Below are 15,092 nucleotides of genomic sequence, written 5' to 3' on the forward strand. Positions count from 1 at the left end.
TCACTTAATCAGCAGTTAGACACTCATAAACGCAATAACAAACTTACAGGCATTGTTCACAGACATTAATTGTTGCTTTACATCTACATAAATTCATGCACCAAAATAACGAAACACAGACAAGGAATAAAACAGCACGGTCACTTAACTGTATACACATATGTCCTAAATAATAATAATAATCATAATAATTAAAAAAAAACATGGTTAAACTTTTATGTCAAACAAAAGTAGTAAAATAGAAAATTTATTTATACAAATAGGGTTTGGTCTGTTGATGTGATCAGTGTGTAGTCATATATCTGAAATGTTTCTTTGTGTAACAATGTATTTGAGCTACATTTGTCTATAAAATCTGTGTATATCTGTTTATTTATAAATATTACCTCTTAACTCAACTAAATACACATCACTAGCAATGCGGCAGTCAACATTCTGAAAAGAGTAGAAATTTTGGCATTAGTTCCAACAATAACATATCAAATCGCTTTATAAAGTACACGTTTTACAAAAAGGCACGATTATAGACCAAATCACATCCTGTACCAGAATGTCCCATACAGAGACTTTTGACGGTTGGGGGATGTAAAGCCAAATGGCCATGTTCTAGCCTCGATGTAAACAAAGGCAAATTATGTAATCTCTTTAGATTTGAAAACCTCAAAACATATGACTTATTTACATTACATAAGAGACTCGAGACTTTCTGAGCCAGCCGGGATGTTGCCATTGTTCTCTGTGGAATGAAGTGTTTTCTCATCTTCCTTGGTGCTCACCAAGCTTAATATAGCTTTGTAAAGAAACTGATAGTGCTCCTGGGAAAACAGAGAGGAGCAACTTTAATGTCTTACATTTTAAATCACTCCTTTACGTATACATTATTTCTTGTGTTATAAGGACCAAGCCCACTGAGACTGAGATCTCAACAGGATTCTGTAAATATACAGACTCCTGTATAAAGTGGAAATATTAAAAATAAATGGGCAGGTAAGTTTGAATGAAGGGTTCTCACAATATCAGTGAATACTCCTGGTCTCATCAGGTTGGTCATCCTTGCTGTCAGATAGACATCCACTATGTTCTCCTCCTCTAACTGATTAATCAGGGTGATCAGGGAACACAGGATCCCAGCACTGGAGCCTCCATACCTGCACAAATAATAATAATTATAATAATAAGTAGGAATTCTTAAATTTAGACGTTTAGGAATTTTTTCTTAAATTCCTGAAAATGCCTGGAAAACCCATAGAGATGAACAGCAGCAAGTCACCAGCTAACTATGGGGTAGTAATGCTAACAAGGGGAAACTTACTTGAGGCTAGGAAAAAAAGAGGTTGGTGGATTCTTTTGCACACACTTGCTTTGCTTCCACACTCAAAGTTCACTGCTTTTTCAACTGTATCTTGCTTATTCACAAAAATGTTCCACTGTCCTGCTCAGAATTCTTATTCAATAGATTTATTACACCATCATATTGAACAATGTACGTTGTATAACATACCAAAAATCATTATAGATGGTCCATATTATTTTTGGTATTGTGCCACCTGTAACACCTACCCATCATGGACCACAATAGTGCCCTCTCGATTTGCACTCTCCTCCCTGATGATGTTAATGAGCTCGAAGGCATTACTGATGGGTCTGTCTGGATTGGGCCAATGTGGAGCCTGGTAGCAGCGAACCTCCAGCACATAGTCGTCCTGACGTTCAGTGACACAGACAGAAATAACCAAAATGAGTATAGAAGAGAACAAACTCGTAGTGTATAGTACCTTGAAATTTCCCACATTTTGTAGTGTTACAACCTGGAACTGAAAATGGACTTGTGATTATATGTCATGAATCTACACAAAATAGCCCATAATAGCAAAAAAATATTTACCACATAAAAGTTGAAATTGCATGAGAATTCACCCCTGCTGCTATGAAACCCTACATTATTTCTGCTAAAGCCGGTTGTTAGCAGAAGACATAATTGGTTGAATGAACAAAATGTCAAAGTGTCACATGATCTCAATATACTGTAAACACACCTGTTCCCAGAAGGCCCCATTGTTTGTTAGAGAACATACCTAAACAAAGAGCATCATGATGATCAGGGAGCTATCAAAACAAGTCTGGGGAAAAGTCCTGGAAAATTATCAATCGAGGTTTGGGTATTAAAAAAATATCCCAAACTTCAAACATCCCAAAGATCACCACTTGATCCATTGGCATTCACCAAAAGTCTGGGGAAGGAGGGCATTAGTCAGAGACACAACCAAGAGCCCAAGGGTAACTAACTGAAGGAGCACGAGAGATCCACAACTCAGACTGAAGAAGCTGTTCACAGGACAACCATGGCCAGGCACTTTACAAACTCGGGCTTTATGGAAGAGGAGAGGAGAAAAGAAAACCATTATTGAAAAAAGGCATATGGAATCCCATTTGGAGTTTGTCCAAAGGCATGTTGGATAATCAGCAAAGATATGGGGAAAAGGTATAAAACTGGTCTGATGAGACCAAAACATTTTGTCAATGGCACAAAGAACAATGAGAGCAACATCCACACATTGAAGCATTGTGGTGGGAGCATCGTTTTTACCGTATACTTTTCACCAATCACAACTGGGAAACTAGTCAGAGTTGAGGGCAAGAAGGATGGAGCCAAATAGAGGTAGAAGAAAACCTGTTCCAGTCTGCACTGTAATGGACACTTGAGACTGGGGCAGTGGTTCAACTTCCAACAGGACAACCTTAACTATACTTCCAATGCTACTCTGGAGTGATTGACTTGAAAGTCAAAGCCCAGACCTCAATCCAAATGCTGTTTACTGTTTACCAGCACTCTCCATCCAGTCTGACTGGTCTTGAGAAGTTTTGCCAATAAGAATAGTAAAAAATATCAGAATCCAGATGTGAAAAGCTGATAAGGGACATATCCTATAGGACCTGCATCTGTAATTGCAGCCAAACGTGGTTCTGTAAGTACTAATCCAGTATTGGTGCTTTTTTTGTTTTCTTTAAATAACCTTTGTGTTACAAAAGAATATTGTGTACCTTCGAATGTTAGACATATTGTATATCAAATATTAAAAAACCCAATTAAGTCAATTTTAATCCCAGGGTATAACACTACAACATGTAGAAAAGTTAAAAGGGGAGAGAATACTTGATAAAATAAAATGTTTATTAGCATTTTTCGTTATTAAAAAAAAGCCAGTTCTTTTTAGTGACTTATATGTATGTCGTCATCAACAGATGGCATCTGAATAAGTTTAAGTTTACGGTATCTCAATAGGTTTTCTTACTTTTAAGGCTTCCAATATAAAGTCATGTACCACCAGAGACTCTTCATAAGACAGACAAATCTGATCCTCTCCTGCCAGTGTCACTGTAAAGGTCTCACAGCTGATTGGCTGCTCTTTAGTGGGCCAGTAAACACAGTCTTCCTCCTCGCTCTGTAAATAAACAAGTTATATCAATGCTATAGAAAAGTACAACCTAAGATTGTTTGTGTGTGTGTGTGTGTGTGTGTGTGTGTGTGTGTGCGCGTGCATGTGTACACGCAATGACTGACCAGGCTCTGCGTATCGGGCAGAGAAATGATGATCTGAGCATTATGGTCCCAGATCATCCTCCAAAAGTCTTGTATAGTGTTGGCCAGGGGTTTCTGGGTGATGATGAATTCACAGCTTTGATGGTAACCCTGCAAACAGAACACACTCTACAACTGTCAATCACGATAATCTTAAGAATCTCACTACAGTGAAAGAGTCATGTGGAAACAGTTCTCACCATGATGTAAGAAGCATTAATGTAGTCTGAAGAATCTGCCACAGTTGAAGACAGACTTACTCTGGATCTTTCCACTGCACACAGAGATCAATATTAAAACCAATAATATACTGTTCTTGAGCAGTATGTGGACTTAAAAACACACAAAAGACACAAAGTTCTACTCGTACATTCTGGACATCAGGGGCAGCTTCCTTTGGAACTAGTGGAGTTTTTTGACATGCTCTTTTCCATTGCCAGATACAAATAACAAAGTCTTAACCTTGTGACAATGACCTCATGTGGGTAGCCCATTTGCTGAATTGTTACAGCAGGCTCAGTGGCTCAGACAGAAAACTGTAAGTACATTTGCAGAATTGCTACAGCAGGGGAAGCAGAAAGTTCCAGAAGATTGGGCTGCTCAGCCTCCTAATATGAAATAAGTGACCACCTTTGCTGTGCTGTTGCAGCAGGAATGGAAAGAAACAGAAGGATTTGCGGCTCAGGCTCCTATAAGTAGAGGAGTGCAGAGTAGAGGACTGACAGCAGGCATGAGTCAAATTAAAGAGCTTGTTAGAAAGAATGCAACAGCATAGGATCAGAGAAAAGATCTCTAAGATGATATGAGGAAGAAACCTTGAGGGAAACCCAACTAAAAAAAGAAACCCATCCTGTTCTTGTTCTTGGCTGACAGGAGTGGACCCCAATGTGGTCTTCTGCTGTTGTAACCCATCCACCTCAAGGTTTGACGTGTTGTGCATGCTGAGATGCTTTTCTGCTCGCTACGTTTGTAAAGCGTGATTATATGTATTACTGCATTCTGTCTGGCAGCTCGAACCAATCAGTCGACCTCTTACAGAGATCATGCTTTTTCTTCATTCTGATGTTTGATGTGAACATTAACTGAAGCTCTTGACCTGTATCTGTATGTTTTTTTGCATTGCGCAGTTGCCACAGGATTGGCTGATTAGACAACTGCATGAATGTACACGTACTGTATACAGGTGTTCCTAATAAAGTGAACGGTGAGTGTTGGTATTTTTTGGTTTCTATTTATTTGCATTGTTTAGTGTTTTGTTCTGTCCAGTCACATTCTGTGTGGATTATATCTTATATGGCCAAGAGTATGGAGTAGTTCCAGTGAAGGGAAATTGTAATTGTACAGCACACAAAGACGTTTTATACAGTTGTGTGCTTCCAACTTTGTGGCAACCATTTGGGGAAGAACCACATATGGGTGTGATGGTCAGGTATACACATACCTTTGGACATATCGTGTATGTAATATGTTATTTTCTCATGTATGCATACTTTAAGAAGAGTTACAAGTGGTATACCAGATCAACAGTCATACTGCCCATTATTAATGTAGGGGCCACAAAGCAACTTGGTCTTGTAGTCTTAGACCTTAATGATCTGAAAGAGATATGGCATATACCTCAATGCTACTCACCAGGCATGAGGGCAGAAGTCCTGTTCTTTGGTATGTTGCACTCTTTCAGTGCTGTCACATAGTCATCCTGATTTGCACACTTCTGGCTGATCAACTACAATAAAAAAAAAACAAAACAGAGATGAGATCATTGTCTCGTTCCTTGTTATCCAAAAGCAAAGCCAGTGAGTAAATTTTAAATTTCATCATACCTTAAACTGCTTCTCTAGATGAGTCTTGCCTGTTGGTCCAGGAGTGAGAAGATCAGAGACGTAAGCATGAATGTGGCTGGCTGATACTTGTGTCTCTTTACTCCTGATGGCCTCTACTAACACGTTGTGAATGAAAACATACTGTTCCTGAAAGAATAGCAAGAAGAATTAGGGAATTAGACCAATTCAATTCAATTCAGTTTTATTTGTATAGCGCTTTTTACAGTGGTCATTGTTTCAAAGCAGCTTTACAGAAACATATAAACACAGGATACAGATTTTAAATGTGCGAATTTATCCCAATTGAGCGAGCCAGTGGCGACGGTGGTGAGGAAAAACTCCCTAAGATGTTAAGAGGAAGAAACCTTGAGAGGAACCACACTCAGAAGGGAACCCGTCCTCATCTGGGTGAAACCGGATAGTGTGAAAGTAAAGGAAAGTTAAGAAATTATGTTTTTTATATGAAGTCTGTTTGTTGAACTAGTCCACTGTTCAAAGGAGACCCGAGTGCAAAACTGCATGTGGTAATTGCAGTCCTAGGGTCATAGTAGCAACCGTAGTCCTAGCAACCACAGTGAGAATGAAATATGATTTTTTTTAACACTAACTCTTGAGGGAGCCCAGTGCATTAAGTAAGTAACTGGACAGTAACAGTTTGAAAGTTTTGTTGTTTTGGTTTCCCAGGTTCCTCAGCAAGCTAATGACCTACAGACTACACCAGCTGATTCATCAAACGGGATCACGTATTCCCGTTACAGTCCCCTGAGAGTCAACCCCATCAGTTACCAATCAGCACACCTTGAGTTTAATGTCAGGTCGTATCTCTATGTGTGTCTTTCAAAGCTTCCAAGAGAACCTAAATACACCATTAATTCATATTCATATACACTGGATAATTAATATACATACATTCTGTGATTCATATCAAATCTTGTTGAAATTGTGTAATTTCTCCCATCATTTCTACGGGCCATAAAATTTGGACAGGTTAATTTACAGAACGTACTGTATCCATTTCTTTAGGACAGTACAGCAGGTGGTCAAGTGTTGCTCCTGTAATAGTATAGATTTGTACTCCATGTGTATACTGAATTATTGTTACCTCAGTCTGCACCAGATAGTTCCTTTGGGTGCGGATGTGCTTCAGGAAACCCATGATGTTCACCGTCCGCTCTGCCTTTATCTGCTTCAGCATGCTGTCTATCACAATGTAAGTTCCTGTTCGTCCCACTCCAGCACTAAACATATTCATAAAGCATCTTTTCCAAGCATCTTTTCCAAGCATCTTTTAAACTCTAATAGTATTTATAAAGAACATACACACATACACACAGATTTCAGTTCAGTGTCGCTCCAGCTATTTACCTGCAGTGCACCACCACAGGGCCCGAGTCAGCGCTCTGCGTCTCAGAGGACTTCTGTATAAATTTGAGCACGGGAAGTGTGTACTCAGGAACGCCCATGTCTGGCCACTGAGTGTAATGATACTGATCAATGGTTCTCTCCTGAATGCGACTCTTCAGAGAGCCCTATGAAATGGACACGTAAACAATATGATCCTAAAATCTGCCTTTTTATAGAGTTCAGACAGTTTTGCCATTATGCTGTATAAATCTCGCTCAGACTGTTGAACCATGATGATGGAGAACCTTTTTGTTGTTGATGTTTCTCAGGGTGAAGGTCCTCTTGGTGTAGTAAGCCAACGTTATGGTACTTTTCAGTGTGACAAGAAAACTCCCATACTCTTCCTGGTTTTCCATAGGCCAGTACTGGTCACATTTTCTCTGTGGGCAATTTGATATTTGAGTTATTTGATATTTTATACTGTATCTACTATATGACTTGATATGTACTATAAAGTGGGCTCCAGATGTTTGAGAGCACTGCTAATAATTACAGAGTTACTTTTGTCCAGTTACGTCATTCCTCATTAATATCCGTCAAACTTTTATTATATTTATGGGCATATTTTCCAGCCCAATGAGATTAACCCAAAAAATCTATCAATCATTCTGGGAGCACTTATCACAACAAAATAAATATTGAATATTTTATGTACGATTCATGAAATGAAATAAATGGCATCACAACAATTTTTCATTCTCTATCACCTGTTTTTGAGAACCAGATAAAGACATATCGCATGAGAGTGAACAGGGCCAGGAAGTACATACAAAGCAAAGCATTCCAAAGTGCTCAACTCTTCCACTGCACAATTGATTTCCAGCTCCAATATAACACATCTGTCTCTAAAAAATCATATTCACATGCTTGGTGAATATTTGTATAAGTCATTCTCCAAAAAATCTGAACAATCTTCTCATAAAGCAAGTCTACGTCACCTTACCCGACCCTTCTCCAACAGGTTGGTTATCATGACAATGACGCTAACGTTCTGCTCCCACACCATCCTCCAGAAGTCTTCCAGGCTTGTCTTCAGTGGACCCTGGGCTGCTATGTAAGCTTTTGGATGTTTGTAGCCCTAGAACAATTTATAATTCTAGTTAAGATTTGTTAAAAAAAAAAAAAAGTGCACAGTGTCAATCATACCAGAGGAGAATGTTCCCAACAGTATTAAGTGTATCTAAGACATCACAAAAAAAAACAAAAAACACCTCAGTATCATTGCTTCAGGTCAGGATTGTTATTATTGCAATGCGTTTAAAACCTGTCTAAATCACTATAAGTCAATAAACCAACCCAAGTTCTAAAAGATTATACCTATAGGGCCAAAAGCATATTTACCAGCCCAATGAGATTAACCCCAAATATCTATCACTCATTCTGGGAGCACTTATCACAACAAAATCTAACTAGCACTAAGATTGTAGCTTTCTATAGTGATTAATACCTTACAATAAATACACTGAAATGTGTACGCATTACACTTACATCCACATAACTGGCATTTATATAGTCTCCAGTCTTTCCATCTTTCTCTGCATTATGATTTAGCTTGACTCGACTGTGATCATCTGGAACAAAAGAAAGAAAAATTACTTGATTTTTCTTTCTTTCTGGGAGTGTGTCCATTTCAGTTCAATCAACAGTTCTCTTTAACACAAAGACTGTCACAGGTTTGTTTACAGACTGCACTATGTATGTGTTTGTGTAGCAGAAAGTAACTGGTTCTCTTACAGGCCAAGATGTTGATGTATCTGTTCTTGCTCTTGTTGTCTGGGTGGTTTGAACTGTCTGTTGTAATACCCATGTCCACGGTGCAGGACTGAATTTCCTGTGAAATAACCCACACATTTTTTTGTGTAAAGCCTGTCCAATTCCCTACATTCTATCAACTAAATTTTCCAGTTTAGGTATCATTACATTTCACACTGGAGTCATGCAAAGTGCATGCAATGATGCTTTCGTTAACAATAACCAGGACAGACGAGACAAGAACAAACTACAGTTATGCATTTAAAGGGAGAATGAACATAGACTGACATGTCTTACCTCGTAAGACTCTTTCAAGCTCTAATCAGGGGATGAGGAGTGAAAACGCAGAAAAAAAAACACAACAATGAGAGTCCAGGACAAACAGTGAACAGCCAGTGCTGATACATAAAGCGCTAGCTACATATGTAACTGTGGTTATATGAACCGTGTACAACGTCCCGGGGCACTGCATAACACCTGAATAATCCCTTGTGCATGTGTGCACACATGATAAGATGTGATGCATTGTAATGCATGATGCAGTAGTCACAACAAATAGCGGTGTCATACAACAACCATTCCATGGAACCTTCTCGCAGAACCATATAACAGTTATAGACATACAGTTATATATGTAACTAATCTTAACAGCCAGAAGGGGCTAGAGATGCTCAAAGGTGCCACGTTCATAACCTGGAATAACCCTGAATCTGTGCTTGTGGGAAAACACGAGAAAATGGATGAAGGACACCCATTGAAATCAGCAAAATTCCACAGCACAGCCCTTCCTGCTCAACACCAGTCCCACTGAGGGTAGGCGCACAACTGATTTATTATTCGCAGACTTGATAATTAGAGGAGTCACAGCTTAGCCCAAGACAATTCCCATCAATACAATACCCAACTATGGATAAAATCATGACCAATTACCATCAACAAAGTCTGAGTCAGGAATCACAGCTTAGCCTCAGACAATTTCCACACTCAACTGCGGATAAAGTCTTGACCAAGTACCATCACCAAAACCAGGGATAAAATGGTAATAACCTGACCTTAATATAACCATAACCCCTAACCCTAACCCCCTAACCATAACTCTAACCTTAATGTAACCCTTAGCCTGTCTGGCACTAACAACCATGCAATGGTCAAAGTCACTGAAATAACACTTCCCGCAATCTGATGTTCGATCTTAATATTAACTGACACTCCTGACCCATGCCTACATGCATTTATGTCCTGAGCTGCTGTCTCATGATGCCCTGATTAGATATTTCCATGAATGAACAGATTCCTAATTAATTAATGAATTAATTCCAAATAAATTGGTCAGAGAGTGTTGAGCGCCATGGGATCTACCTTTCTATAGCACCTCTGCCCAAAAAACAAAGAAAAGATTTGGGCTGTGAAATCAGTGAGATCAGTGAGGTTAAACCCTTCATAAGGTTCAGGACAGGCATCAGAACTGTAATTTACACCCTTGTGACAATGTCATCAGGACCAATGATCTGATGTGATCACTGTCCAATGAGTGACGTTTTGAGCTGTAAAAATGCCCATCGCCGTGCTTATAGGTTGTCCTGGACCTGGCCGTTTACAAGCAACGGGCAGTTTAGCTCTGAGTCAGGATTAAAATCTGCCAGTTGAATATGTGTCTCAGCACTGGCATCCCCACGCAGTCAACACAGTATATAGTCTGAGTCAGACACAGCATCCTTGGTAATGATGGTAAGTTAGTGGTAACATAGCTGATTATTATCAGTGGAAATCATAGCTAAGAATAGCAGACTCATCAGTAAACAATGTCAGTAAACTAAATTAGAAGAACATGAAAGCAACAAGCTAAAATTGCCAGGTAATTAGCAGAACCTGACAGGATGTGGAACACTCAATGCTACCAGATGCTACAGTGCCCAGTAGGGTAGAATGCTAATAAGAGAAGGTTATTCATATCTTCGAACGACACTAAACCTGTAGCTCATACAATAGTCACAAGCCGCTAAGCAGATAGCTCCTGTAAGAAAAACTGAAGAGGATGTCGGAGATCTCAATGAAGAATAACCTTATTACAGCATGGCGGTGACAAAGTACATGAAGCACTTCGGGTTCGTCGGAGTCAAAGTGAACCCCGAACAATGTCAGAACAGACATTTTATACTGTGTTTCAAACCAGGTTTTCTGTATGTAATGTAAATTAAGTTTCATTCTAAATGTAAATTAAGGATAGCATTTGAAGTGATCGCTTTCCGTTCTCACAGTACTGATGTTGTTACAGGTGTGACCCCAAATGGTGAGGTGATAGGGTTATCGAGACAGATGTCTGTCTGAATGCTAATTACGGTCAGGTAGCCCTTTGTTCAGGGATGGTTCGTGATGTCCCACTGCTGCTCCCATACTATAACTGTGTGAATGTCACTGTAGGTGGTATTATACACATATTGCTGAGACTGAGATAAATGGTCTTTTTGGAGAACAAGATTATCCTAACACAGTTCAGGGTGGAATCTGCTGAGAGGCAGTCTGTAATTTCTTACACTCCATATGGTGTTCATGTAGTCCGACACTGAGAAAATAAAAGGGAATGATTGTTGCATGAGTGCAGTATTTAAAAAGAAAAAAAAGGTTTGTTGTGAGTACTGTCATACATCACTATGTGACGTTGGTCTAATATTTCAGCATACAGGCACATAAAGGGTTATTCAGGTGTTATACACTGCCCCTGAAGGTTAGCAGGACTGAGAAAGAATCCATTTGAGCGTGAGGCAGTATGTGCTAACATGCTGGTGATTTAGACAAAGTTCCTGCACATGCTCAGTTCTAGTTCTGCAAGTCAGTGGAATCATTCCTGTTATATTTCACAGTTCTTAACAGTAGGGCTGCAACTAATGATTATTTTCATAATTGATTATTTGGCCGATTATTTTTTCCCCCAGATTAATCGATTAATCGGATGGGGCGGGGCAAACTTTCAGTACCTTTTTTTTCATTTATTTAAAATAAAATCCACAAACTGAATGTTACAAATATGAACTTCAGACTAAAACTTTACATAACTGTGTGTCCAAAACAGAAAAGAACCCAATACACACACACACACACACACAGGAGTTCGTCCGTCGATTTCGATGAAGACTGAAGTTTCCATTTCCGCCTCCATTATGGAGAACACAAACTGGAACTTGACTTGCGCGTGAATTGGATTAAAGTGAGGAAGCCTTGGTCACTTCCTGGTGACCACCATGATTCAGTGGCAAGACTGAAGATGGCCCCCGGGCACAGTAACTCATACAACCATTCATACACCCATTCATACACTATGGCCTATCTGCCAAACACCAATCTGCCTACCATGCATGTCTTTGGACTAGGGGAGGAAACCAGAGTACCCGGAGGACGGGGAGAACATGCAAACTCCGCACACACAGGGCCACGGTGGGAATCGAACTCCCAACCCTGGAGGTGTGAGGCGAACATGCTAACCACTAAGCCACCATGCGCGCGCACACACACGCGCACGCGCGCACGCGCACACACGCACACACACCAGAATATATATTATTAATTTAGGACTGTAGTTTAATTCTGTGCTTTTTGTGCATCCATAAAACGTAATACAAAAATACTTATATATAAACTAAAATAAATAAATTATATATATATATATAATTCATTTTATAGTATTTATGCATTATTTTTTATGGATGCACAAAAGGCACTGAATTAAACTACAGTCCTGAATTCATAATAAAAACTCCCTTTCACTGCACCTTGTGGTTTCTGTTACTCACTGCTTTTAGGAACATTGTTTTACTTTTAATCATCGAGTTTTAATTAGACATTACAGAGCTTACTTGCGCTCCCACTCTGTATCAGTACGTTTACACCACGAGTGAGGACTCAACGTGGTCTCGTTAGTAACACATCACTTCTGTTATAATAAACGACAGGATTTACACCGCAAGCGCACAAATACAACATATAATGACAATAAACTTAAATTAAACTAAACCTTTTAAGCAGCTTGCACCAGTTTCCCCTGCCCCTTACACACAGTGGAGCATTTTGGATATAAACATAAGTTTCTGCTTGTGCATCACTGTTTGATCTCCGCAGTGTTTAATATTCCTCAGCCACGTGACGATTTCACCGCCGTCTGATGGTGACTGAGGTCATGTTGGGAATAAAAGGTAACATTGATATAAACAGTGAACTGAAGAAAGTCTGGGTGTCTGCTAATGCAAGCGTGCGTCATGCGCCGTCGACCAGGAAGCGGCTTATACTTCCCTTTAGTAAAAAAAAAAAAACGCTAGTGTTATATTTGAGAAGATATTACCTTTCTAAAATCCACACACTAGACGGTAGAGTACATAATGCATAGTGTAAGTGTACAGTACTTCATTTGGGACACAATTTTAGTATATATTCTCTGAAGCGTGTTTTCAGAACAGAAGTAACGTAATGAGTAAATATACCTCATGCAGCACACAGACCAACTAATCCATAATGAGATTCATTGACAACAATTTTCACAATCGATTATTATCGATTTTATTGATTAGTTGTTGCAGCTCTACTTAACAGTTCATGTAGATCCTAATAAATTAAGTGGTGTAACAATTTAAGCAAACAAAATGACACGAGGAATACCTCAAACTCCTTAGAGAACGTGTTGTTGGAGTAAAGGTCCGCGACGTGCTTCACAAATTCTTTCACTGGAAGGGCTGCATGTTCTTCTGAAAAAGCACGTGTTCACGTATGTACAATATATATGTACTGCAGGTGTGTATGTGTGTGGACAGAAGATTGCTAAGATCTTAAACTGTGTGTGTGTGTGTGTGTGTGTGTACATTTACCTGTATTAAGGAGCAGAGGTGTTGATGGAGCTGTTATGACTCTGGGAGATGCTTTATCCTCTACATTAAGATTTGCTGCTTGAAAGCACTTCCTGCACACACACAAGCACAAAAAAACCCCACACATTTCTTAGTCAGATTTTAATGCTAAACACTAAAACACTAGAGCTGCAACAAGTAGTCAACATTAATCAATTATGTCAATTATGACTTGGATTTTTACATTTGATGTCATTTACAGTGCTGCGAAAAAAGTATCTGATTTCTTCTGTTTCTGTGTATATCTCATACTAAATAGTTTTAGATCTGCAAACAAAATACATCATAATACAACTTGAGTAAACACATAATACGTTATTTATTTTACATTTTTTATTGAAGCAAAAAAAGTTATTTAACACCTATCACCCATGTGAAAACTAATTGCCCCCTTGAACTTAAAATCTGGTTGTGCCACCTTCAGCAGCAATAACTAATAATCCATTTGCACTTGGGGTTCAACTTATGGACTAAAGACATTTTCCTTTGGGATTTTCTGGTAGAGAGCAGAATTCATGTTTCCTTCAATTATTGCAAGTTGCCCAGGCCCTGAAGCAGCAAAGCATCCCCACACCATCACACTTCCACCACCATGCTTGACCATAGGTACGATGTTCTTTTTGGGGGAATTCTGTGTTTACACTAGATGTAACGGGAAACCTGTCTTCCAATCAGTTCCACTTTTGACTCATCAGTCCACAGAACATTCTCCCAAAAAAGTTTTAGGATTATTTAGGTGCGCTTTGGCAAAATTCAAATGAGCCTTAGTGTTCTAGATTAGCAGTGGTTTTCACCTCGACACTCTTCCATGGATGCCATTTTTGCCCAGTGTCTTTCTGATAGTGGAGTCATGTGGCCTTTATTGATGCAAGAGAGGCCTGTAGTTCATTAAATGTTGAACTTTTGTCTTTTGTAACTTCTTGAATGATTAATTGCTGTGGTCTTGGAGGAATTTTAAAGGTCAGACACTTCTGGGAAGGTTCACTACTGTTTTTTTTTTTTTTTTTCCCATTTGGAGATAATGGCTCTCACTGTGGTCCTTTGGAGTCCCAGAGCCTTTGAAATAGCTTTGTAACCCTTCCCAGACTGATGTATTTCAATCACCTTCCTCATCATTTCTGGAATTTCTTTCAATTTTGGTATAGTGTGTTACTGCATAAGACATTTTAACCAACTCCATACTGTTGAAAAAGTTTTAATTTGTTTTAATTTATGAAACAATTCAGTATGAGATACACACAAAAACATATAAATCAGAAGCAAATACTTTTTCACAGCTCTGTGGTTAACCGACATGCTATAGTGTAAGAGTGCACAGGTCGAAAAAACTGTTAAGGCAGTTGTTAAGAACACAAAACAGACCAACTGATTTCACCAGGCGCATAAAAGCTTCTTGCTGAGATAACAAGAAGCTTATCAGAGCCATCAGACTACATTCGGAATAAAAGATAAAAGTTCTGCTGAGTTGATATCAACTTCAACGCGCATTTGTGACCCTTAAAAACATGACTAATAGAAAGCACAAGGAAGAGTCATGGTCTCTTCTTTCCTTGCACACCTGCAACACCACATATCGCAGACCGAACTTTGAATACTGGCAGCAACAAGAGGAGTCCAGAGAACAGTATCTAAAACACAGGT

At 39.1% G+C, this 15,092-nt stretch overlaps 1 protein-coding gene across 1 annotated transcript in view; it reads right to left on the minus strand.

Moving 5' to 3' along the window:
• Positions 1-2: 2 nt before the first annotated feature.
• Positions 3-15,092, minus strand: part of ptprz1b (protein tyrosine phosphatase receptor type Z1b) — a 48,223-nt gene continuing 33,133 nt past the window's right edge. Inside the window, exons 14-30 of the mRNA XM_053650862.1 lie at positions 13,413-13,504; positions 13,207-13,292; positions 8,857-8,877; positions 8,542-8,638; positions 8,296-8,378; positions 7,751-7,885; positions 7,053-7,187; positions 6,769-6,932; positions 6,506-6,641; positions 5,404-5,550; positions 5,213-5,306; positions 3,781-3,854; positions 3,563-3,691; positions 3,294-3,443; positions 1,561-1,703; positions 1,013-1,148; positions 3-815 (exon numbers count right to left, since the gene is read on the minus strand). Coding sequence (XP_053506837.1) covers positions 684-815; positions 1,013-1,148; positions 1,561-1,703; positions 3,294-3,443; positions 3,563-3,691; positions 3,781-3,854; positions 5,213-5,306; positions 5,404-5,550; positions 6,506-6,641; positions 6,769-6,932; positions 7,053-7,187; positions 7,751-7,885; positions 8,296-8,378; positions 8,542-8,638; positions 8,857-8,877; positions 13,207-13,292; positions 13,413-13,504 — 1,954 coding nt within the window. The 3' untranslated portion in view covers positions 3-683. The remainder of the gene's footprint in view (positions 816-1,012; positions 1,149-1,560; positions 1,704-3,293; positions 3,444-3,562; positions 3,692-3,780; positions 3,855-5,212; positions 5,307-5,403; positions 5,551-6,505; positions 6,642-6,768; positions 6,933-7,052; positions 7,188-7,750; positions 7,886-8,295; positions 8,379-8,541; positions 8,639-8,856; positions 8,878-13,206; positions 13,293-13,412; positions 13,505-15,092) is intronic.

The sequence above is a fragment of the Ictalurus furcatus genome, chromosome 19, assembly GCF_023375685.1.
Source record: "Ictalurus furcatus strain D&B chromosome 19, Billie_1.0, whole genome shotgun sequence".
Lineage (NCBI taxonomy): Eukaryota > Metazoa > Chordata > Actinopteri > Siluriformes > Ictaluridae > Ictalurus > Ictalurus furcatus.